A 27,607-nucleotide genomic window follows, 5' to 3' on the forward strand; every position below is an offset into this window, starting at 1 on the left:
CATAGAATATAAAAGACTTATGAGGGCGCAGAACGAAAAACATTTTCATCCGTGTTTTGACACTTCGCTTTTTGCCAAATTCAGATATGGCGGACACCAGTGATCTCTGGCGGACACTCAATGATATAATGTTTGGCCGGCACGCGCTAGGGCCATCTATCGGTAGGTCCAGTAGTTGAGCATCCCTCATTTCGCTAGCTTTAGACGCCTGTACTGTCTGAACTTAAAGATCTGAGAAGCGTGAAGAGAGGTGTGTGTGTAGAGAGGCGTCGTGTGTAAAAGTGTGAATGAAAGTGGTATTCTGTAGTAATTGACCATTTCCAACAAGGTTTAGGAATGGCGCTGGCCATACAGAGTAAAAACACGATCCATTTGGAATTAAAACTAGCTAGGCGTCGTTTGATTACTACTCTTTTTTTACTATGTGTTTCGTCTGACACTAGTTCATAGTATTTTGTTTATCATGTGTGAACATTTTTGGGAGCCACTAGCGGAGATTCATTTGGCAGTGAGTGAAGCACCAACAAGTGTTAGTGACAGTGAGGGTATCTATTGCCTCTGCAGCAGAGTTTTTATACGGTAATGGTTGCACAAAGAAGTGACAATAAAGAGTTGTTTATGGGACGTGATACAGTGTGTCGTCTGTTATTGTTACAGTAATGCTGAATTTTTGCAAGGGGGAATGTGCGAGAAAACTGATGGAAGTGAGGACGAAACTCATTATAATTTAGATGGTGAAGATTCCTATACCTTAATCCCGCTAGAAGAAAAAGGAAACACTGAAGTAACAGCACTGAAGTTGGTGGGTAAACCAGAAGTAAGTAAACATACATGTCATATTAAACTTCATGCATTCCAGCATGCGATTAAACATGTGACAGCTGTTTGTAAATATGTAATTATGTATGTTAAGCTTGGCAGTTTGTTGAACTCTTACGAAAACCGAATTTTAGAAGTGAGACACTTTACGTCAGACGAATATAAATGTGCAGGTGTATGGATGGTTATTTTACGGATGAAACCAATTGCAACTTGAGATCGTATAGAGTATTTCTCAAACCGCGGAACTGAAAGTGATCGCAGAGAGAAGGTTTTGTGTTCATACATTTTTGTTTTTTCTGTGTTCATCACATCAAGGTTATTAGACGTAGCGAATAGATTGGGAATTTCTTTTCCTTTGATCCAGAAAGTTTTTGCATCGAGTTTCCTGTTGCTTAGTGGATACATCAGGTCACAGGTTATATATTTGAATAAAACTTAAGTGAGAACAAATGTAGTCATTATTTGTATATTTGAAGACTGGTTTTATCCGCTATATATTCAATAAATGCCAGAATAGGTCATTGTGAAATAACATTTGTCATCACTGTGATGTAACTGTAGATCTGTTGGACGTAATTTAATTTCAGCTACCCTCATTTAACCAAATTGTAAAACTTGATTGATCCTTGTCACATGGTTTTTGGATTCACTAAACGCTGTGTAGCACATTTCGACCTATGTGTTGTCCGTATCCTCCCACCCACACCACCACCACCTGCTATCTTTCAAGGTGATCATTGGAATAGTATGGACTTTGTTTTTGTGCAGTAGTACGTTGTTAGTGTGGTAGTCAGAATGTATTTATGTAAGCCAAGAACTGTCAGCCAAGTCACATTACTCACCCACCCTTTTCTCCTCTGCCCCATGTTGATGGTATTTGTGGACGACGCAAATGTGATAGTCACTGGTCAATTGTTAGAATGCTCCATTTAAGAAGAGGTGTATGGTACTTCCACATTCCCTGGGTCAGATGACCTGTTTTCCTTTCTGGTGGGCACAGGTTTCCACTATACAGTTGTAAAGGATGGTACTAAACTATTGGTGAAGCTCATCATCATAGGCAACAGTACACGTCAATCTCAAATATCTTTCCATGGTGTGTGAGCATTGCAAATAATTATTGTAGGTGGCTGCATTGATTTCTGTGTCACATCATGATACATGTAGTGCATTCACTTGAACACAAGTTTTGAAATACGAGTGGAACTTGGAATTGTATAGGGGCCTACCTCAAATACTGCATGTCAAAGCCTGTGTGTGTGTGTGTGTGTGTGTGTGTGTGTGTGTGTGTGTGTGTGTGTGTGACGCCATTGAAGAAAATGAGATACTTCTTTGTCATTACTTAGAGTGGTATCAAAAATCTGTGGAAACTGAATGTCTGTCCATAGACTAAATATTACGTTGTTGCAGTAAGATCCTCTTTGAAGATGGTTTGCACACCAAGGATGATAAATGTTGGTTTCTGTCCCATGTTCGGAAACATGACACCTAAGGGAAGATTTTAGGTGAAAATGTAAATTTAAATGTAGTTATTTGCTGAAGAATGATAGGTATGTATGTAGTGTCATAAGTGAGACACGAATTGTTGGCCTTGACATATAGTTACTGGTATAGTTAGTGGTATAGCAAATTGTGTGATCCATCTGAAAAGAATATTTTGGCTGCTATGTGAGTTGTGGCATCTTCCATCACAGCAGCTCAAGGTCAATATGAAAAGTGGTGGGTTGCCATTAGCTTCTGTGTACAACTAGTCGATGTGGTCCGACAGTATCTTTATGGACATCCTCAAAATACTGGCTTTGATGGAATGGAAGTACAAAGGGGTGTGGGGGTTGACGTGGTGACTTATTTTCTTCTGCTGCCATGTGCTGCTTTGTTGTAAGACCTTTTAGCTTGGACTACACAAATGCTTTTTTTTTTTAACTAGACATATTATGACTTGAACTCCTGGTTGGGACAGACTACAAAGTGAAGTTGGGACTCGGACATAACAAGTGAGTGTACATCCGGTATTGACATTGTAACGCATCCTCCCATTTTTATTTTGTGTGCAGTTGCAGTCTAGATCAAGAAACAAAATGCAACTTTAACTTGTCATTCTTTTCATGTCTGCTAATAAGAGTTTAGAAATATGATAGTTTTACTTTTGTCTCACTGCAGGAGGGGCATCTGCTGGCATGTTCTGCACACCTCTGACATACCTGATACGTGCAGTGAATTTGGTGATTCAAGTCTTCGATGTTGTAGCTGGTCTGGCACAAAGAATATGCTAGCAGTTTGTTGCCATGTAAAGAGGGAATGGTCAACCTTTTAGCATGTATCAGAATTTTGTAATGGCACCATAAGCTGCATAAATATTGGTAATATGGCAACAGGCTGGCTTTTGTAGGAGGTAGCTACTGGTTGAAAAATGAAAGAGACTGCAGTTAGCAATTAGAAACTGCTCCTGCTGCAGGGAACAAAGCATTTACAAGTGGATTTCAAAAAGTAAATTACACATTGCTATAGCAGGCCAAGTAACTTCTATTGAATGCTGCACTACACTTCAAAGTGAGGCACATATGACACTATTTTACAAGACACCATCAAGTCGCTGTAAGCAACAGTCATATGTTACACCAACCATTCAGTTTAAGAATGATTGTAATGATCTAGGAGCCACTTGAGAACTGCTTTGTGATCATCCCCATCAGAAAATCTGCAATTGCTGTGAATCAGTTCCCTGATTACGTGGGCATTGTCATCTTTGGTCGATGTTGATGGCCTTCCTTCCCAGTCATCATCACCCACATCTGTGCAGCCTTGGCCAAATTGTTGGCACCATTCCACTACAGCTGGACACAACATTGCATCTGTTCCATGTGCCTAGTACCGGAATGTCATGATGAATATGTGTGCAGTTAAAGTATTTTGCCCACAAGAATCATGTTTTGGAATACATTTCCATTGTCTTGCCATTTCACTCCACACTGTGATGCACCTGCTATTCAGACCATAGCAGAATTGTGTGCAGGAAACGCAGAACATGAACCTCTTCCAGTGCGCTCTCTCGTTGTGGAATAGTCTTAGTGTGTGACAATATGTGTATCTTCCTGACTGTAGTCCCCTTGTACTACTACAGCTAGAGGCATGTGTGGCAGTGCATGAAATAAAAGTACTGTATTTGTGACAGTGATCTTCAGATCAGTAAAGACAATGTCTACTGCAGTGCAGTGTATCTCGTGGTTTTGAACTTCCTGCAAAATTTGTTGATTGACCTGTGGTAGATGTTGCTAAGCCCAAGAACTGCTTTATATTGCAAGGCTTGAGACAGATGAAAGTAATGAAAAGTACGGAGGGACTAAGTGAATAATGTGCAATTAACTACCTGGTAGATTAAAACTGTGTGCTGGACAGAGACTCGAACTCTAGACCTTCGCCTTTTGTGGACAAGTCCTGTACCAACTGAACTACCCAAGCACGACTTGTATCCTGTCCTCATAGTTTTACTTCTGCCAGCTCCTCATCTCCTCCCTTTCAAACTAGACAGAAGTGCTGCAAAACTGTGCTACCTCAGTTGATAGTGCACTTGCCGACGAAAGGTGAAGGTCTGCGAGTTCAAATCTCAGTCCAGCATACAGTTATAATCTGCCAGGAAGTTTCATATCTGTGCACACCCGGCTGCAGAGTGAAAATTCGTTCTGGATTGTGTAAGCATTTCTCCTGCTCTCAAGTTAATTGATCCAGGTATCTACAAACATAAGATAATTGTGCGTTAGGTTTTATAGGCTAGTCTATTTAGCACACTGGTCTTAGGATTCAGGATAATGTTGTGCATGGCCATCATGGTATAGGTTAATTCAATTTTATTACTAAAACACTTCAATTAATTGCTTTAACAAGGCTATATCCAACCACCTGTACTCTCCTCAGTAAACACATTTATGTGTTATGACATTATAGGCTTTCCCGGTGTAATAAGTCTTGAAAGTCTCTTCAGGTTTGCTGCCGGATCATAGAATCAAGGCAATTCAATAGTCTGGTGAACCAACTGTTTGCTATCTTCAGGAGAATGCTGCTGCATCCCACTGAGAACTGATGCCATGGCTGCAAATCAACATCCTATATAGGACTTCAAAATCCTCTGGAAGAGTCTCCGAGTTTGATTAGTGAAAAACTGGATGAAGAGTTGGTGAAGCTTTGTCGTCATGCACCGACATCTATGTATTTTTCATTTAACAGCAACATTTTTGAACAGAATGACAGAGGGGCTATGGGTAGTCCTTTATCACCCAAAGTCGCCAGTTTATTTATGGGAGGCTTTGAGGATATGGCACAGAGGACTTCGGCTATGCAACCAAAATGCTTCTGGAGGTATTTACAGATGGCCACATGGACATGATGCTGCCAACAGATTTTTGCATCACTTCAACTGTCTTCATCCCAGCATTAAATTTACCAAGGAGGTTAAAAGTGATGGGATGTCACAGTTTACAAAAACCAGATGATGCTCTGGGACACATTGTTCACTGAAAGCTGATGCACACTATTCGGTATCTGCATGCTGAGAGTTGCCATCCACTATACGAATGCAATGGTGTCCTTAGGACTCTGGTATGCAGAGCATATACCACTGCTGACATGGACAGTTTAACCCAAGAACTTGTACATTGGGTGGCCGTTTTTAAGGAAAACGGATATTCTGGGAAGCAGATTCGTCGGACAATGGAGTTTGGACTACCCCAGGAGGTGCATAAACAGGAGCATAGATTTGTGGCCTTAATTCCTTATGCTGTCGGCATATCGTTTTAACCCAGAAACTATTCTTCTGCTCTGACTACGCATTTGAATGATCAAGCCATGTAAATACCTATTCTGCAGATGCCACTGGCTGCTAACTGTTAACACGCACAACGAGAAGTGTTCACTATCAGCTGCTTTTTGGGAAGCAACATACACCCTAGGCAAGTAGAAGGCAGAATTCTTATCTGGCCACTCCCAGCTTTTCAGGTGTCAGTCTCTGTGGTCTTTCATGAATTTATTGTGACCGTGTGGTGTATACTTAAGTATGTTATAGGATGTATTGTGGGTGATGTGTGGAAACTCATAATAGGTTACTGTATCCCTATTTCGTACAAATGATCAAACGAATAGTGTGTCCATGATGTGATGAAGGTATCCATGACTCGTCAGTCAGGTTGTTGAGTGAATGAGACGTGGGTGGTGAGCATCAAGTAGAAGGCTTTAGAAAGATAGAAAATTACTTGAATAAAGCATGCTGGTAACAGTGAATCACTAGATGAACCCACACTGAAGAGAAAAATGAGCAGTTAGTGTTATGCATCCAATCCGGATGGCTGGCCCATTTGTAGCATACAAGTGTTAATTATCTTTTGTACGTATCAGAAGACAGGATGCTGGACACTCAGGTAGGATAACACTGTATCTGCCAGGATTGTAATTTATCTTCTGTGACAATCGATGTCAGCCTCCTCTTGTCAGGTCAGTTGCCATTGCTACTGCCGTATCTGTTAGTTTCCCGTATCTTAAGACAGGTGACAAAGGTTGATTTGTGAATCAAATTTGCGATGTTACCAGCATGTCTCTCTGTGCAGGCGGATGTCTATTTTGGCCTGTGGGCAGCTGCTGTGGGAAAGGGCATGTTGAACACATTAAATGAAGCTCTGCTAGTTGGCTGGTTAGTTCAGAATGTAGTGCCTGCATGGGATCTTCTTCAGGGGAGGTAACAGTGACTTTCATACATCTGTACGTCATTAGTATAAGATCGGTTGCCTGTGCCAGAGTTAAAAAATCCCCAGTGCATACTTTCAAAATGTTTTGGATGTTTACAGGTAATTGTGATAGTCATATATTCAATAGTATGTCATTGTTTACATCAACATTTTATGATATTGGAGGGTTAGCAGTGGTAACACCCAAACCTCCAGATGTCAGACACTCAGATTAGTACCAAAAGTATGTCTATAGAGTATGAACCAAAACACCGATTTTGTTACTGCTGTCGTCAGTAAAATGTGCGAAAATGCTAATTAAAAGTATCAACAGAGCTGTGGAGCACAGGAAATGTGTATCTGTGAGTGATTGACTTGTAGATCTCGCATGGATGAAGAGGTAAGTGTTTGGTTGTTGTACTGAAGGTCCTGTGTTTATAGCTCAGTGAAGAAATTTTTTTAAACTGTTTACATGTGAAATTGCTATAAGGGGGAACATTTTCTTGACATGTAAAAGGACTTTTTGGGGTTTGTAACACTGTTATTTAGCCAATCTGCTTTCGCTTTGTTAGTTGAACCTTATGTACTTATTATTGATCTTATTATTAATTGCTGGCCGCTGTGTCAGAGTGGTTCTAGGGGCTTCAATCTGGAACCGAGCTGCTGCTACGGTCACAGGTTCGAATCCTGCCTCAGGCATGGATGTGTGTGATGTCTTTAAGTTGGTTAGGTTTAAGTAGTTTTAAGTCTAGGGGACTGATGACTTCAGATGTTAAGTCCCATAGAACTTAGAGCCATAATTATTATTAATTAATTTTTGTTACTGTGGTTTGAACCCAGGACCTTTGGCACGCCAAACTAACACTTTACCAGCTTCCCCACAGAAGCTACATATGTTAGCTACTCACATTTATTCTCTCGATATCCTCTGTGGTTCTGGAGTTACTTTTAATTAACATTTATGCTCATTCTGCTGGACAACTGCATGTAGTTAACTCTAGATTTGAGTTTCATTTGATACTGTATCGACATACAACATTTGGTACCAGTCTGAGTGTCTGAAATCTGGAGGTTTGATAGGTAAGCTCTTCAGGACATTATTTATTTATTTGTAAGGTGTTTGTTCTCAAATTGGTGGTGGATAATGCATCACTGTCAGTCATCTGCCAACCATGCATATACGGTTATACAAGTATTAGTACGTGTATTTGAGTATTGTTTCATTACATGTTAATGGATAGCAAGACAGTTTTATGGTTATTAAATAGAAAATTGTGCGCTATTTTGATAAACATACTCCAGTCACATTAATGTGACCACTGCATATGTTTTCTGTCATTGTGCAATAACTGCCCACAGACAGTGGGTGACAGTACTTGCAGTGCGCAGTGTATAAAGTGTGCTCAGGGATGTGGAAAACAGTACAGTTATTGTTGTAATGCAGAAATGGAGTGATATATGTGGTGCCCAAAGCGGCGTAATTAGTGGCTCTCAGGCCAAGGATGGAAGCATTTCGGAAACAGCTAAGTTTGCCGACTGATTGTGTGGTTGAAGTATACTGCGCATGGCAAAAAGGCGTTATCCATAACTGGCACTGAGGCAACTATGTTTCACCATGAGCCGTAGAAGACGGGGCGAACAACAGCTACGGAGATGAGTATGTGCGAATAGACATGCAACTGTTGGGCAACTGACTACCCAAATGAACCAAGTGACTAACAACAGTGTCCCTGAATGAATGTTCAGCAAATGTTGCGGGCTTCAGCAGTAGGCACCTGATTCATGTGGGCAAGCTGACTGGTGTTCATTGGTAAGAAAGGCTGGAATTTGCATACCAGTGCCACAACTGAATGTCCACTGAGTGGCAAGTGGCCTTTTCAGATGAATCACATTTTATGCTCCATCGGAAAGATGGCCAGATCCCCTGTGGATCCGGGGGTTAGAATAGGTCCGAGATGTCCCTGCCTGTCGTAAGAGGTGACTGAAAGAGTGTCTCAGTTTTTGGCCCTATAAGTTCAGCTCGCATTTTATGGTTTGACCTGCCACTTTCCAAATTCTACGGAAGTGCAGGCCATATGGGGAAGGGTGCCTTACGTGGTGCATGAGTTATCTATAGTGCCCTTAGATTCAATCTCCTGAACCGCTTGTCATGTCTTTGCATCTCCACCTGCAGTTTAGCTGTGTGGGCGAGGACACTTTCCAGCGTATGTCATCTTCTTTTGTTTTCTCTTGTCCTCTTTCGCCCCTAAGACAATATTGGATTTCTCTGCTCTCAATATCCAGCACAGTAGCCAGTCTGTTGTGGTGGGGCCGTCATGTACCCATTTGCTGGTAGCCCCTGACAACACAGGGATCGCAGTGCTGATGCCTGAGCTGTAAACTCCCCACATACGCCATGGAGTAGATGCCTGTCTTCCTGGTGCATTAGGACTCCCGGCAATGGCTGTCCTGCCAGGTGGCCTTTGCTGTGGCCGGGTGGCGCCTGTGGGGAGAGCTCCCAAATCGGAGTGGGTGGCATCAGGGTGGATGACCTGCAATGAAACGGACTAAGTTGTCTCTTGCTGGGACCTTGTAGTGCCAGCAGTTTCCAAGAGGGACAAGATCGAGTACAATGCTGACAGATATGACCCTAAATCTTTTCCCTCCCTCGCTACACCTTTGGAGGAACGTAGGGCTACAGAAAGAAGAGAGCCATGTTCACCTCGGTATTTAGTCTGTAGCAGAATGCATGGGGTCTCCTTTCTAACCTACAAAGCCTCAATTTGTTGTTGAACACCTTGAGGATAAGTTTAGGAAAGTGACAGCAATGTCAAAGACGAGAAGCAGCGCGGTCTTGATTCAGACAGTATCCCCAGCCCAATCCCGAGTGTTACTCACTTGTGACCGAATGGGTGATATTCCTATTTCCGTCACTCCCCATAAAAGCCTCAACATGGTCCAGGGGATTATTTTCCATTGCATCTCCTCTTGCAGTCTGACAACGAGCTCTACGCCAATCTAGATATATCATTTCATCAGGCATGTTTACTACATGGGGCCCAAAGACAACAGGGTTGCTACTGGGTGCCTTCATCTTGGCCTTTGATGGTGATTCATTGCCTGAAAAGGTCAAGTTGATGGTTTACCACTGTGATGTTAAACTGTATGTCCTTCCCCCTATGCGGTACTTTAAGTGCTGGAAATTTGGGCATGTGTCTTCCCGCTGCACTTCCAATGCCACATGTCGAGACTGCGGACGTCCACTGCATTCGGATACTCCATGTGCGCCTCCTTCCACTTGTATCAACTGTGGAGAGCAGCACTCTCCCTGCTTGCCAGACTGCACAGTACTCCTAAAGGAGCAGAAAATCATGGAGTACAAGACCCTGGACCAATTGACTTTCACAAGGCTAAATGTAAATTCGAAAGATTACACCCTATTCGGTTGACGTCAACGTATGTTGCAGCTACATCACCATCGCCGTCCCAAGTGCCAGTGTCTCCTTACTCTGTGACACAAACAGGCAACCAGAGTACATCTGTCCCCTTGGTGGTAGGGGGGAAATCTCCTTCCGTTCCTCCCAAAACACCTACTTCAGCAGCAAGGCCACCCCCCCCCCTTCCAAATGTTGGGGACATCGTCCCCCCCCCCCCCCCCCAGCTGGAGAAGCAACAACCCTCTGGCTCCTCTCATGCGGAAGGGCCCCCATGGGACCCTCTCTGCCAAGGTCTCCATTAATGCCACTGCGGACTCTCACCAGTGGCTAAAGGAGCCAAAAGCTGCTGGACGAAGAGCTTCGCGGTCTTCCTCTGTGCCTGAAGCTATTTCGGAGAAATCCTCCCAGTAAGTCACTAAAGAGAAGCGAGAGGGTAAACAAACAAAGAAGTCTGCAAAGAAAAAGGACCCTCCGGTGACCCCAACACCACCACTCCCTACCATTTCTACACCTGAGGATGAGGTGGAGATCTCAGTGTCCCCCGACGACCTGGATCTCACTGATAGGAATGGATACAAATACTCAGTCGGTGGCAGCAGGTGACCCTGAGGCGTAACCTGCCTCCTTGCATGCTTCATGTCTTCCCAGCCTCAAAAAAAGTCACCATCCAGTGGAATTGCTGCAGTTTTTTCCAATGCCTGGCTGAGCTATGGCAACTGTTAAGCTTTACACTTGCTTTCTGCATTGCATCCAGGAAACCTGGTTCCCAGCAGTGTGTACCTCTGTCCTCCGTGGCTATAGGGGATATTACAAGAAACAGAGTGACTGTAATAGTGTGTCAGGTGGAGGTTGTGTCTATGTCTTGAACTCAGTACGCAGTGAACCTGTGCCCCTTCAAACCCCTCTTGAAGCTGTGGCTGTCAGGATAAGGACGGCATAGGAAATAACGTATATCTTCCTCCAGATGGTGCAGTACTCGCGAACACGTTGGCTGCGTTGATTCAACAACTCCCTAAACCTTTTCCTACTTTCAGGAGATTTTAACACCCATAACCTCTTGAGGGGTGGCACCGTACTTACTGGCCGAGGTAGAGATGTCAAAACTTTCTCACCTCAACCTTTGTCTCTTAAATACTGGGGCCCCTACACGTTTACATGTGGCTCATAGCACTTACTCAGCCATTGATTCATGCCTCTGCAACCAAGGACTTCTCCCATCTGTCCACTGGAGAGTCCACAATGACTTGTGTGGTAGTGACACTGTCCTATTATCCTGTCACTCCCCCAGTGCCATTCCCCCAGACGTCTACCAAGATGGGCTTTAAACCAGGCAGACTGGGAAGCTTTCAACTCTGCTGTCACTGTTGAATCTCCCCCACATGGTACTATCAATGTGGTAGTTGAGCTGGTCACTAGAGTGGTCATTTCTGCGGCAGGAAACACAACCCTTGTTCTTTAGGGTGCCTCCGGCGAAAGTCAGTACCTTGGTGGTCACCGGAAATCACTGAGGACATTAAAAAGCATCAGTGAGCTCTGCAGCAACATAAACGGCACCCTTCCCTAGAGCACCTTATAGCTTTTAAACAACTGCGTGCCTGCATTTGCCAGCTTATAAAAAGACGGAAACAGAAATGTTGGGAGAGGTATGTCTCGACCATTGGGTGCCATATGCCACCTACCCAAGTCTGGATGAAGATCAGACATGTTCATGGGTACCAGACATCGACAGGTGTCACTGGCATTAACATCAATGGCGTTATCTAATTGATTGTAAAAATATTGACATGAAATATACTGATTGGGAAAAGAAGTGTCAACACCAAGAATGAGTTGTGCAGGATAAATGAAAGTTGGTAGGCATGTTTCTACATCTGAAAGATGACGTATGATCAAATTTCATGGCAGTCTCAGAATATGCTACTAGAAGTGCCACTGTAAGGATGCAAATCAGATTTGCTTTAAATATGTGCTGCAATGGTCATGAGTGTTACTTACCTCTGAGACTGGACGTAGTGAGTTGATGGTAGTCAAGAATGCCTTAAAATGATGAAGAAGCCGTTAACAACAGCACACAGAGTTTGAATGAGGTCGTTTGTAATAGGGGTATGAGAAGGTGGATGTTCCTTTTGTGTTGTTGCAGAAAGATTTGGCAGGAATGTAACCACTGTACGTGTTTGCTGGCAGCGGTGGCCATGGGAAGGTACAGTCACGAGACAGAGATGTGGACGGCCGTATGGTATTACCAAGAGGGAAGTCATTTGTGTTCAGCATGTGGCAGTCATGCATCCTACTGTGTCTGCAGCAGCAGTTGGCAAAACAGTGACACAACAAAACTGTTACAAATAGATTACTTAGAGGACAGCTCCAAACCAAACTCTCTGTAGCGTACATTCCACCGACCCCAAACCACCACTATTTGCAACTTCAGTGCTGTCAGGCGGCAGCTTATTAGAGAATGAAGTGGAGGTGAACTGTGTTTCCTGATGATAGCTGATTCTGGCTCAGTGCCAGTAATGGTTGTATGATGGCTAGGTGGTGACCAGTTGAGGACCTGCAGTGAACGTATCTGCAGCCTAGACACAACTGGACCTGCACCTGGAATTATGGGCTGGAGTGTTATTTCATATGACAGCGGAAGCACTCACGGCTATCTCATGTACCAGGACTGTAAATTTGTATATCAGTCTGGTGATTCAACCTAATGTGCTGCTATTCATGAATAGCAGTTCAGGGGGTATTCCCCTACAGGATAATGTTCACCTGCATACCACTGTTGTAATCCATCATGCTCTACAGTGTGTTGACATGTCGCTTTGGCATACTCTCGATCACCAGATCTGGCTACAATCGAGCACATATGAGGTATCAATCAGATGACAACTCCAGGGTCATTCACAGCTAGCATTAACTATCCCTCTATTGATCAACCAAGTGGAACAGGCATGGAACTCCATCCCCCAAATTGACATCCGGCACCTATGAGGCACAATGCATGCGTGTTTGCATTCAACATTCTGACGGTTATGCCAGTTGTTAATGTACCAGCATTTTGCATGTACAATGGCCTTTCTCATGCTTACATTAACCTTTGAACTAGCAGTATTAATCATTTAGATGTATTACCTAGGCAAATGTATTCCCAAAATTCCATTACTCTAAATTAATTATTTCTTGGTGTTGACATTTTTTTTTCTGTCAGTGTGTTTAGAGAAGAATGTAAAAATTAATCAAAGCTAACATTGGAGAAGATGAATGTGGTTTCTGGAGAAGTGTAGAAACCTGTGAGACAATACTGACCCGACAACACATGTTAGAAGAGAGGCTTAAGAAAGACAAATATTTGTTTGCAGCACTGTAGATTCAGAGAAAGCTTGTGGCAGTATTGACTATAAGACTCTGTTTCAAGTTCTGAATGTAGGAAAGAGAAAATAGAGAGAGTGAGATATGTGAAAGGAAAGCACTGGTTCAGGGGGGAGTGTGACAGGATTGTAGCCTCTCCCCCATCTTAGTTTATTATTCAGGAAACAATAAAGGGAACAGAAGAGAAATTTGACAGGGAAGAAGAAGGGAGAGGGAGTGGGAAGGTACGAAAATAAAAAAATTGCACAAAGGAGTTAGAACAGCAGATGAAAGGAATGGAATAGTGTCCTGAAAAGGGGTCATAAGATTAACAACAGTATAAGTAAAACAAGGGTAATGGGATGCAGTAGATTTAAATCAGCTGAAGAAATTAGATTTAAACTTAAAGTAAGTTTTGTGACTTTACTCTTTCTGAAGAAGATACCCTTAGTTATACTGAAAACTGATGAAGATTTATAACAAGAAACTATGCAACCAATAGGCTGTATACATCATTTATTGAAATGTTAAGTTGTTTCTGAGTGGGAGAGCACAGTCCCCTTGTGATTCACTGAATAATACATACAGTTAGTCCCTCCTTTCTCCTCTGTAATTTGAGTACTTATTGTCCAATTCTACAGTAATTGCAAACATGACATTTAATTACTAACGTTACTGGGTGTTTACTTTTCAAAATGTAGTCAATGTGCTTTCATGCAATAAATTAGTTGGGCTACATATTGTGTGTGTGTGTGTGTGTGTGTGTGTGTGTGTGTGTGTGTGTGTGTGTGTGTGTGTGCAGATCATATGCGATTTACGAGGGATCATATTACATTTCAGCAACCTGATTCACATTATTAATACTGCTACAATATTACTTGATTTGGGGACTTCAAGAAGGACTTAGCTATTTACAGTATCTCAATTTTGCATATAATGTGCATTGCTCTTAATTATTTTGGGTATGGTTGGCTTCATTGTTGTGTACATATGAGTGTTCCTTTTTTTTTTTTCAGGAGGAAGCTGTGAGCTGTTATTGTAGTGCATCTCACACAGATAATAATTATTCTACTGATGAACATGACAGTATACGTGGTGATGGTGGAGTTGTTGCTAAAGGTGGTTTGCATCTCAGTGATAGTGGGGCAGATCTGTCAGAGTGTGATGCTACAAATCAAACAGAATGGGAAAGATACTGGTCAATTAATGGAGAACGTCTCATCTGGGAAAGCTGGATTTCAAAGTATGGGGAATACATAAACCCTGACTACCTGAACCAGGTAGATAAATTTAATATTGAAGAACAACCGGCAGCTTCAGAAGGAAGTGCTAATGCAGCAAGACAGTTAAATCAGAATGTAGAATCGCCAACGGAAAAAGCCCCCACTGATAACAGAAATTTTCCACTTGATGCAAGTTGTGCAAATTTGGTGGATACTGATGCAGTGAATACACCACAGTGTATTGTTGATGATAATGGTAAAAGTGATATAGAGAAAACTGAAGAATGCAACATTCCAGACCAGCTGCAAGTTAAGGATGAAATTGAACAATGGAGCCTTCCTTCACCTCCAACCACAGAAGAAACTTCAAGTGACAGTATCAGCAGTAGTGACTACAATCAGCGATTTTCTAATCGCTGTGAGTCTGCAAACAGTGGACTTGCTAACATGACAGGAACCACAGACTCGATGACAAATGTCACACGTATAACAGTTTCTTCCTTGGACTTTAGCTGTGACACTGAAGACTCTGTTCGCAGTGGTTCTCTATTCTCCTCATCAGGTGAAAGTGCCAGTGATGGTCAAGCTCTGACAGAAGCTGATTTGTACTGGCAAGAATTGTGGAAACAACATTTTCAGGAACAGTACGAAAAACATCATCGTGCATTTTTGGAAAAAACATTTGACAGTACTGCTCGTGAAAAATCATTGCAGCCGCAGTGTTCTTATGATCCTTTGGAAGAGTGTGATTCAGAAAATTACTGTAGTTTAAAGCATAGTAATGAAGGCTCTGACAGAGGACTTCATAGAGTGTTGGATGTAGAGGAGATGGAGTCATTAGACATAGAATCTGTAGAGAAATCTGAAGAATGTCAAAATAATGAAGAAGTTAGTTCAGTAGGTCATGAGAAATTGTCACAGAATGAAGTTATACCTAACAGTGTCCCCAAAAGCATTCCAGGAAATGAAAATAAAGGCAAAAACAGAAGTGATAAGAAGAAAGAAAGGTAAGCAACTACGAATAGTAAATTATGTTGCTGAAATATAAATTACTTTTGTCTTCCTCCCGCCCCCTACCACCACCACCACCACCACCACCACCACCACCTCCTCCTCCACCTCAGTATTTGATTATAGAACTTTGATACACTTTCAGGTTTGTATATGACAACATTTTTGGCGTTAAAAATCTACACAAATTCTGCAGGTGCTGGTCATGTAAAGCCTAGGGTTCTCCTTTTTTAACTTTTTTTTTTATCGGTGAGAATAGAATTCTGTAGAGAATGGAGCCCAGTCTAACATCATTTTTGTTTTAATTTCTGACAAGTCTCCAATAGAGTTCTCCATTGCAGCCTAGAAAATGTGTGCTTTAAGAATATAAGGCTACACATGTGATTAGATCTGAAGACAGCTTAACAAACAAAACTTTGTAAGGAGAAATCGTTGGAACCTAAAGTGACAGGTGTACCTCAAGGAAAAGTGATAAATCCTGTAGTATTCATGGTGTACACAAATTATCTAGTATATAATTCACGGGCAAGATGTTGATTTTGAAAGTGTTGCACCATTGGGAAATTGTTTCCGAGCTCTGGAAGCAGGTGATTATTTGCTGACCTTCTAAATTACAAACTATAATTTACAAAAAAGTCAACATTACATTCAACGCCATTGCGGGACAGTCACTAGAATCAGTGTCAACCAGTAACATTATTGATTATCCATCTGGAGTAATTTAAGATGTAATAATCACATTAGTCTAATTGTGGGGAGAACAGGTGGCAAGCTGAAATTCATTGTAAGAATCTGTTTGTCCACAGAGAAGATTGTTGGCAAAATTTTCGTCCTATTTACTCCTATAGCTTGTTGATTAGCATTGGATCTGTACCAGCTTGGATTAATTGAAAGCAATAACTCTCAAAGAAAGGCTACGTAACTTGTCAAAGATTTCTGTAGTCATTATAAAGGTATCACAGAAAGAATGCTCTTAAAAATCTGAGAGCAGACACAAGAACAGCCACACGACATAAATACTTCTTCCTATACACACATTGTTTTATTAACATTACCGGAAAATTAGTGGGTAGTAGTTAATGGATGCAAGTCCATTTCCTACTGTTTTAAGTAAACCAACAGTGAATAGAAAAAAAAGTGGAAGGAAATACAACTAGTATGCTACATAAGGCATAGTGGAAAAGTACTTTTCCTGGTTGTGTAAGACTGTGGATCTTAAATAAAATGCACTTTTTTCCTTGGTAGTCTCTTTTTATATCAGTCTACTTTACAAAACATTTTTGCAGTGAATCATCAGCTCAAAATGTTTTCCAGTCACAAATTTAGGTGTAATAGATGGAAGTCAGAAAGAGAAAGAGTAGACAGATATTTCATGCAGTCATACTTATGAACCTTAAGTTTTTCCATCTTTCTGTGCAGTTTTGTTGCACTGATCAAGTATGATTTTTATTTCTTTTGCAATCCAGGCCACTTGTCACATTTTTTTTTCAGGTAGCCAGTACAGAAGTGTTGCATACAATTGTGTCCAGTTTAATTTTATGCTTTGCATTGTAATTAATGAGAACGCTACTAACTACTCCCTACAAAACATTGGCCACATTGCATCTCCCCCCCCCCCCCCCCCCCACACACACACACACAAAAGGCCCAAACATTCTTGCAGATGAAGCAACAGCTACAATTTTCAGCTTTCATTTATATGGTTTCATCTGTCGATCCAGTTTCGAGATCACCTTCATGCTTAAGAGAAATACAGCCATATTGAATTCACTTCCTATTTCTAAACTATTGAAAGTGAAAAAGCATCCAATTTTGGATGAAGCCCTGCTAAGTTAAAACATTCTAAACAAAGAAATTGACATGCATTATCTCAGGTTATTCATTTGAACTAAACATATCCAAGAGTATTACTTTAGGATTATAAGGGATCACACAACGAAAAGCAGAAGTGCTGAGTTGTTGAGACACACACACACACACACACACACACACACAAAGAAAGGAAACTTGCTGCTTTTGGAGTAACCCTTCCTTCAGCTAGGTCACTCACTAACTCAGTCGCTTTGCTAATACATCTTTTATCCCACTGTGAGATAAGACTGTCATTGCCTTCATGGAAAAAAGTTTTCAATTGCCTACAGAATCATGATTGTATCCAGGTGTCAATTCTCTGTCTGAAGAACATTGACAGCCACAAATGCCTGCAACAGAATGATGCCGTCAGTTGACATCCCTAGTCATTTGATCTTGATTGTGCGCTTTAATTTTTGAAAAGTGTGCACATACCGCTGTGCGTTAATTGTGGTGCCTTGTTCCAGTAATTCTATGAGCAGTGAGCCCTTGCAGTCAAAGAAAAAGGTCCTCATGACTTTCCCAGGCTGGCGTGCCTGCTGTTTCGACTATGCTGGAGAAGTTTCACTGGGAAGCCCTCACGCATCCTGCATAGTGTCCCGATATCTCCCTGTGTGATTTCCGTATTGTTTGCAGCCCTGAAGAAAGATATTTGTGGCCATCAATTTGCTTTGGAGGAAAAGGGCATGCCTAGCACAATCAGCGTTCTGTAGGCAACTGCAAACAGTTGTCCATAAAGGCATCGACCATCTTGTTTCACAGTGTTAGAAATGTAGTAACAGTTACGGTTATTACTTTTGAAATAATAAGTTGTTTACTTACATTTTTCCCATCTATCTCGTTTTCATTCTCATGCCACTTATATTTAAATTCTACCAGAACTTTCCAACAACTTCAAAAAGCGATATAAACAAGGCAGCTAGAAATCAAGTTTACATTTGACATATGTTTAAAATGTACCAAAATAAGAAACAAATAATCATTGATATTGACCCATATGTGTGTTAGGCTGCAAAATTTTTCACTTTACACTCTTCATACAGGCATACTGGCTTCCAAACTACAGATCTATGTAGAAATGACATCTTTGGAAATTGCTTTTATAAGTGAATATTTTGTGTTGTTTACTTTCTCAAAAGAATGTGCTGTTTTAAAATTTTTCCAGCATGAACATTTAACAAAGATTTATCTAAAAGTAATTCCTTTTTAGGAAAAAAAATTGATTTTTCACCTCAGACTGAAACTGTAGTTAGAAGCATAGCACCATTACATATAATGTCCATTTCTGCTTTGAGATTGAAGAACACCTTTTCATCTTCCTACCACTTGTTGGCAAGCTAACAGAGTACTACTGTTGCTGATGAAGTTCACCTATGTCACTTGTATACTTTTTTCAACTAAATGGAAACTGAGGAACTGATCTAGTCTGTGCTGATTCCAATTTTTCATTTCATTATTCATCTCTGTACTCTGTGGTGAGTGCACATGTATATATATGAAATAAAACATTATGACCAGCTTAACCCAAATGATACCAACTGCATAATCACCACCTATTAAATGCTATGTAGGTTATCTTTTCATCTACCACATGGTATTGATTGAATTTTTGAATATTATGTAGGAGAAATGTTGGACATTATTTTGTGGGTTGGGTTATCATGCTATTTGAAACATAGCTTTCAGTATGAAAGTATAGTTTGTGTCATACAGGCTGTGCCACTTTATTCAGTCCAGTTGTTGCTAATAGGATTGAGATTGTGATGACAGTGTTTTATGCAGATGATAAATCCGTAGATCAATGATCATCCAATTTAAATCAACTCTCACAGCATTCAGCTGCTCTGCTGGTTTAGATCTTTAGTATCTTTATTTTTCGGTAAGTCTGAACAATAAACATTCCTTATTCCCATTATATATAAATAGTGGCAGTTACATGGAATTTCAAAATGATTCATTTGATTTTACAAAACTACATTGCCTACACAATTGAAAATAGAGGCTGAGTAAATTTGAACTTTTGCATCCAAACTAAAAGTTCACTTGGCACTAGTTGTAATTTGCCATTTCATACAATTGCCGGTGGAGATCCTTCTGATGCAGCTAACTCCCTCACTTCCTCATTCGTTAACTAATGTGTTTAAGTCAGGATCTCAATAACACAGCAACAAAGGACATTTGCATTCTCTGTTCCAACAGCTGCAATTCAGTAACTGTTGTGCTTGCGTGCTGGTATTTTTGTCCAGAGTATAGCTCTGCTGCTTCTCAATGGCTCTGTGATAGGTTGGTCCTAAGGTACATAGTGATCTGACATTGTACTGTTGACCAAAGTCATCTGACCTTGCAATATGTGATCTTTTTATTGGGGGGAAGGTCCTTTGAGATATTAGTTTCACGTATCTCCACTTCCAACAACTTTGGGTGAACTGTGGCAGCACATAGCGACAACAGAGTTTGACAATTTCCTGGCTGTGTAAAATTGGATGATTCTTTCAAAAACAAAAAGCTTTGTAACTATTCCCAAGTTCCTATTTTCGTTAGAGTAGAAGATACAGTCTTGTGAAATTTGATGAATATTTTTGAAACACAGTGTTTTCATTTGTGTTTACCACTACTAAACAGTCTGACTATAGACACTATCACTAAAGCAACAAAGAACAAAGATAGAATTAGGTATGGATTCATACTACTTACTTATTCTAGATGGCTGCATGGCAGGCATTTGTTTTAATTTTATGTGGCTTTTAGTGAGCACAGTAGAAAATAATTTGAAGGCAGGTGAATTGGTGGTTCAATAGTTGTCAGTGTAATGTAAAGACAAGCTCATCATTACTCTGAATCCTGGTTATGTAAATTAACTATGCATTGTGTGCTGTCTGAGTAAGTGGTACAGTTATGTGATAGTGAAAGTTCTGTTATTCATTGTTCATGATGTGTCCTATCAATTGTAGAAAAGCATGAGGGACAACCAGCAAGCAGTATGATTTGAATGCAAGGAGTCAGAGACCATGTGTATTATGACCAGTCAATATGTGCGCTATACGAAAGTTACACATTAATTTCTGAGCAGCTTAGACAGTTACTCTGTTTATAAAAATTTGGATTCAAATCTTGTCAATCTGCTACCCTTCAAGCAGCGTTATAGTATTCTCTCGAACCAGTACCGAAGCCTTTATGAGATGTATCTTTGGATAATTTATTCAGGGATGCTTCATAGGCATACACCATCACAGGGACTAAAAATGACAGCCCCGATTGATTTCTTTCATGTCTGAGCAGAGACAAAAAAGAACTAAGAATATTTAGCTAAATCTAAGCTGCAGTGCAGGTATGGAAACTTTGGATTTATGATGAAATGCTTGTATTTTGAAAACCGAAATGCTTATTTTTGGGCTGGCCTTAAATCTGATGGTCTGTCATAGTCAAACAAAATTCCATGTTGGCCCATCTTTGGGCAATTTTCATATTAATATGTGTGTGTGTGTGTGTGTGTGTGTGTGTGTGTGTGTGTGTGTGTGTGTGTGTGTGTTGTTTTCATGGAAACTGCACAATATTTCGACAAAGTAGGTGCTTGTCTTCAGGTAGAAGTGCGGGGAAATGTAGTGGAGTGTCAGTTTAGATGATAGTTACACCTGAAGGGGACAAGCAGCTGCCTTGGTAAAATATTGTTTATTTCCACGTCAGCATCTGTAGTTATTCCTGAGTACCATTCAAGTTATTATTTCATTGGGAAAATCTCAAGCAGCCATTGAAAAATGTTAGGTATATTGAAGAATATGTACTTGTAGCTTCTCTTGTACAGTTTTCAAGTATGATTGTACCTGTGTGTGACCTGTGCCCTATCTCTGCCTTTGTTTGTTAGGCATGCATTATCTTTAGATATGATGATGAATGTTGATTTTTGGTTTGTTTGATTTAAACCCATCAAACAGCAGTTGACGGAACTAAAACAGTTTCAGAGAAAAGGGAAGGAGCCTACGGCAAGTTGAAGGTATAAGTCGGTTTACGAGTTGAGCTGAGATAGTGTATTTGTCAGTGTCTACGAAAAGCACAGATCTGTAAAATTAGAAAACTACAAGCATCCATTTTCAGGAGTATGTGGTATGGTATCAATATACTGTAAATAATTCTCATGTGTAGTCTCCCTTGCAAGATATTATGAGAATGGTGCCAACAAATAGAGGATACAGGTTGTGCTGATAGGTGCAGTGAGCATCCTTTTCAATTATTCTGCAAACTCTGTGTGCTTTATTGAATAATGGCTGATACTGGATGTCCAAATTGATTTCACCTTCAAGAGAATTTGTCTCTTCTGAATTTGAAGTAATCAGAGATAATGGCTGTGAAAGAAATTCAGTATGTTTACTGCTCAGTACCACATAATTGTGGAGAGTATGGAATATGAACATTGTGATTGTGGGATGAAGTTCCTCATCTCATCTTTCTACCGTGATCATTGAATTGAAGAGACTTTAAAATATTGAGAAATCCATTCTTCACTTATAATGCTGAATAAACCTGATATCATTCTGTTCTAACAGATATGATGCAGGAATTTCAAAGAATGCATAATCTGTTGTAGTTAAGGTAATGTGTTACAGCATCATGTCATTTGATGCAGTAAGATTCCCAGTGTTTAGAATTGAGTTGAGACAGGTAGATATTTTAATAACTGAGTGCCTGAAAGTGAAATACGAGGGGTGTTTGAAAAGTCCATACAAAGTCGGAAAGATGGCACCACCAGCGTGTATCGAGGTCATGTTTAGTTAGTAGCATCTTTGGAAAGAAAGCACACCAAGTTTCAGCCATATTGGTGTATTTATTTGTGTTTGGCAATAGTGTGAATCAAGGAAGTCGAGTGATTGTCAAAGAGATGGACGAAGAAGAATTTCGTGTGGTGATTAAACATTACTTTATTAAAGGCAAAACACCTCAGGAGACTAAAGAGAAACTTGATAAACATTACAGTGACTCTGCACCTTCGGTTAGAACAGTTTATAAGTAGTTTCAAAATTTTTGGAGTGGCCATTTGGGCACAAGTGATGCTGAATGTTCTGGACGCCCTGTGGAGGTTATGAATCCATAAATCATTGTTAAAATCCATGATATGGTGATGGATGACAGAAGACGTAAGGTGCGTGAGATTGCTAGTGCTGTGGGCATCTTGAATGAACGGGTACATAATATTTTGCACACTCATTTGGACATGAGAAAGCTATCCGCAAGATAGGTTCCACGATTGCTCTCGCTTGACCAAAACCGAATCGTGTGAAGTGTTGCAAGCTTGGTTTGCAACTGTTCAGGAAGAATCCGCAGGACTTCAAGCGTTGTTTTGTCACTGTGGATGAAACATGGATACATTACTATACTCCTGAGCCCAAAAAACAATCTAAACAATGGGTTACCAAGGGAGAATCTGCACCAAAAAAGGCGAAGACCAGTCCTTCGGCCGCAAGGGATAATCCTCATCGACTATCTGGAAAAGGGTAAAACTATTACAGGTGCTTATTATACATTGTTATTGGACCATTTGAAAACTGAGCTGCAAGAAAAACGCTGGCAATTGGACTGCAAAAAAGTCCTTTTCCATCACAACAATACACCAGCACACCCCTCAGCAGTTGTGGTCGCAAAATTAATGGAAATAGGATTCCAACTTGTTTCACATCCCCCCCGTTCCCGAGACTTGGCTCCCTCGGACTACTATTTGTTCCCCAATTTGAAGAAAGATTTTATTCAATTAATGAGGTGATTGCAGCAACTAATAGCTATTTTGCAGACTTGGACAATTCCTATTATTCGGAAGGGATCAACAAATTAGAACAGTGTTGGATGAAGTATATAATTCTAAAAGGAGACTGTGTAGAAAAATAAAACACATTTACCCCAAATACGTAAGTAGTTTCTATTTTTGCACGGACTTTGCAAACACCCCTTGTATGTACTGTTAAGCCAAACATGACCACTGCCTAACACAAGATTGAATCTTGCCTGATAGTGTTGTGAGCATGTGGCATGGCAAGGAAAATATAGCAGTGGAACAGAGATGAACAGGCAACCATTCTAGCAATAAAATGGGCCCCAAACAGGTATATTGTCTGATGTAGGCTACTTCAACAAAATCTGTTTGTTATGGCACACCCCCTGGAAACTGATTTCTTGGAAATTGTAAAGCTGGTTGAGTGTTCATATCTTCCAGTCACGAGCGTCTGTGAAAACTGGTTTTTAGATGGTGAAACCATGACAACAAGGTGTTCGAGATCCATGCCTCATCAAAGAGTATGAGGATCAGAGACAGATCTGACAACAGCACACTGCTGGTGCTGATACACGTGCAAGTATTTTGAAACACACCATTCAGCGCACACTGTTGAATGTGGAGCTCCATAGCAGATGACTTCTGTGTATTTCCTCGTTGACCTAATGACATTGTGAGTTATAATTGCAGTAGACACTGAATCATGGAGATTTGAAAGTGGTTTTAAAGTGGATCAATGGAAATATGTTGCATGATGAGATGAGTACATGCAGCAGCAACTCGCTTCTTGTATCTGGATACACTGTCATCCAGGCGAACGGCTGCTCAATGTGTACGGCACACCGTAGAAACAGGACAGTGTGTGCAGTATTATGCTATATGGGAAATTCTCCTGGGCTTCCACGAGACCTATGGTGATAATCAAAGGCATCATAACAGTTTTGCACTGTGTGAACATTATTTCGGATCACCTGCATTTCTTATTGTTCGCTGTTTTCCCTTACGATGATGGCATGTCACAAGACCAGAATCGTGTACATTGATTTGAGGAACCTGATAATGAACTTGTGTGTGTGTGTGTGTGTGTGTGTGTGTGTGTGTGTGTGTTACCATAAACTGCGGAATGGTGAGACAGTTTTTGCAGAACTGTTATTTAGACTGCTTCCCTGTTGTACTGTACTGTGATATTTTGGGACTAAACAAATTAATAAAAGTTTTTCCTTTCTCTTGAAAGAAACTTGTTTCAAGAACATGATCTCATGTTCGTAGGATATTCCACACATAATAGCTGAACTTCATGCATCCAAAATTCTTTAACCTTAAATGTCACTTTTGAGACAGTCATCAAGCTGACTTGATATCTCTGGACACGTGTTTCCTACAATTTCCTCTCAACAAAAATGTGATCTTTCACAAGAGGGAAGTACTAAAATGCCTTCTAAATAGTTTGATCATTTTAAAAGATGGAAACAGAAAATATTTCTTGTTTAAGTAATCTGTGTGTAGGATCTGAAAGCATTCATGATTTTACACAGAAGTTGTTAGAAAGACTGCAACTTCCATAAGAGATCGTTTTCAGATCGCTTATCTAAGATAGCTCAGATAGGCATCCTCTTAAGAGATACTTGTGCAAATTACCAGATATTTACTCTGTCTACAAAAACATTATGGCCAGATTAATGCGGAAGTCATCGAAACATGTTCATCAGCTTTACATTCAAAAGAAAATACTGTTTCTTACACATATTGAACTTTTTTGTGGCTTTGTTTTGCTTTGCATAAGTAACGGGCTTCTTCCTCCATCCCAACACACACACACACACACACACACACACACACACACACACACACACACACACACAGAGACAGAGAGTGTGTTAATAATGTTTGGAAGGTACATTAAGCAGGAACCAACTGCACTTCACTTTAAAGCTGGTTGGTTTGAAGATGTATTTTTGAAATTTATACACCATGCGACTGAAATGTGTTGTCATCTATTTAGAACTCTTTAAGTTTTCAGTTGACATTAAATTTTGTATGAATATTCTTTTTATTATTTATGTCCAGCACAGGTATTTTTATCTCTTTTGTGCGTGGGGTATTTTTATCTCTTTTGTGCGTGGTGGATGTAACTTTTACTGTGGATCAGTATTATGAACATGGGTAGCAGCTTGCAAATATTTAAGCTGGTGGAATTGATATCTGCAATATGTTGGTGTGAAGTTGGGTACAGTGTTTTTATAGGAAATGTGCTTTCATAAAACTTCAAATGTGATATTTCCTATTTACTATGAATGTATTTGAGATGGTAAATATTGAAAAAGATTTAGCACCATCACATTGTGTGTAGCTTATGTGATGTAAGTGTAGGGTGCAATAGTTTAGCCTCTATTCTTGCAGTAGTACTACCAGAAAATAAATAGAACCTTTTCATCCTTTTCTGTACATAAACTGGTAGTGAAGACTTATAGATAGTCTTTGTAGGGGGGGTTTTCCTTTCTCATTTTGATGTAATATGGGCAGTAAACAAGGGCAGAGTGTACACTAATAGCAGAATTTTATTCAGAGTTTCCAGAGCAAAAAATTAAGAGTACCAAAGAGTTGTAGCACAGACAGATCTTTTATCTTGTTGTAAATTGCCACTGTACTATCTTCCTCCTAGGCGGCATGCTACTCTTTGGCGGGTTTGTGCTTGGCTCCCACAGGACCACAGCCTTTGCATCATCTTTTCTTTTCCGTGCTGCGTGTCTATTCTCTTACTGTTCTTTTTCCCCTCCCTTCCTCCCTTGGGGAACAGTCTGGGGTGTCATTGGGAATGCTCTTCATTGTCTGTCACTGACATAGGAATAGTCTCATCACCGTCTTTTTTTTTTTACCCATCTCCTCTCATTCCTCCACTTTGGCATTTGAGGTTCCTCTTTTTCATCTTCCTTCCTGTGCACTCCTGAAGGCCGGTCCACATGTCTGACACGACACATAACAGGTGACTGGGTAACACGTAATTCCAAGCCTCGGGTCGACAGGTGGGGTTTGCACGTAGCCCCTGGTACAGACCAGGCCCAAAGAGGGGTGATTGGCTGAGCTGCAACCTTCCCAAATTGCCAATTGGTGCCTCTGTCAGGTGTTTGGGAAGTGTGAACAATCACCCAAGGTAGATGCGCCCCTTGTGAAGGGGGCCCCTAATTGGAAGGAGCACGCCATCAGAGATGCTGGCAATCATGGTGGATTTTCTTGCAATGAGCCAGTCATCGTGACAATCAACGTCTACAAAACATAAACATAATGAGGCTAATGATTCAAAGACCCTTCCCGTTGCACCGCGGTTCCTCATGCTCCCACATACTGAAGACGGTCAGTCCTTCGCCACAGTAAATCCGTTTATTATTCAGAAAGATGTAGATGCAGTTTCCAGCCCTATGAAATCTTGCTCTTGTTTACGGAATGGCACTTTGCTTTTGGAGGCTACTTCCGATTTTCAGGCAAAACAACTGCTTGCCGCCTCGCTTCTCCACGGCTACTCTGTTCTTTTCGAGGCTCATAGAACTTTAAATTCTTCCCGTTGTGTTATTTACACTAGGCTGCTCGACGGTCTAACTGAGGCCAAAATCAAATCTTACCTCTCTGGCTAAGGTATCATTGTCATCCATTGGGTGATTAAAAAGGCAGATTCCTTCTTAGTCCCCACTCGCCCTCTCTTTCTCACCTTTGATGGAGTGGTGCTTCCGTCCAAGATGAAAGCAGGCTATGAAATTATCACAGTCCGGCTGTACATTCCAAACCCGATGTGCTGCTACCAGTGTCATAATTTCAACCACACTCGAATGTGTTGTTGACACCCAGTGAAATGTGTAACCTGAGGTAGAAATGTGCACAAGGGCGATTGTCCGCTTCCTTCTCTCCGCTGTATCAGCTGCAATGGTGGTCATGCCGCCTCCTCTTGGGATTTTCCCATTTATCTTGATGAGCGGGCTGTCCAAGAGATCGGGTAAAAAAAAAAAAAAGTTCCTTACCCAGTCACTTGTAGGTTATTGGCTATTCACAAACCCTGCGTTCTTCCATCTCGCACCTATAGTTCTGTTTTTGTTACCCCTTGCTCAACGAAGAATATGGCCATGCAGACATGCAACCTCAAATTCAGCTCTGAGGTTGTCAAATTGTCCAGTGTCAAGGTAGCGTCGCCATCCTCCCATCCAGCTGTGCAACAAGCCATCAAACTCTGGCCTCAAGGGGCGAAGCCACCAGCTACACCACTGATAGGCAGGATGGAAAGGACAGGAGGAGTACTCCTGCGAAAACTTCGTGCAGCCCTCCAGCCAAACAACACCCGAGTCTTCCTCTAACCGGAAAGGCTTGAAGAAGTCCACCAAAGTCAAATGGCCAGCCTCTGTGTCACCGGTGCGCACCACCAACCATTTTTTCAGCATTGGACTCCACAGACAGGGAGCATAAGCAAGCCGATGCTTCTGTGGACCCCAC

The 27,607-nt window shown here is 41.0% G+C and overlaps 1 protein-coding gene across 1 annotated transcript in view; it reads left to right on the top strand.

The window, feature by feature from the left end:
• The first annotated feature begins 218 nt into the window (after positions 1 to 218).
• LOC124605733 (trimethylguanosine synthase) overlaps positions 219 to 27,607 on the top strand; it is a 67,786-nt gene continuing 40,397 nt past the window's right edge. The window contains exons 1-3 of the mRNA XM_047137612.1: positions 219 to 579; positions 658 to 817; positions 14,305 to 15,518. Of these exons, the coding sequence (XP_046993568.1) occupies positions 464 to 579; positions 658 to 817; positions 14,305 to 15,518 (1,490 nt within the window). The 5' untranslated portion in view covers positions 219 to 463. The remainder of the gene's footprint in view (positions 580 to 657; positions 818 to 14,304; positions 15,519 to 27,607) is intronic.

The sequence above is a fragment of the Schistocerca americana genome, chromosome 3 (assembly GCF_021461395.2).
Source record: "Schistocerca americana isolate TAMUIC-IGC-003095 chromosome 3, iqSchAmer2.1, whole genome shotgun sequence".
Classification (NCBI taxonomy): Eukaryota; Metazoa; Arthropoda; class Insecta; order Orthoptera; family Acrididae; genus Schistocerca; species Schistocerca americana.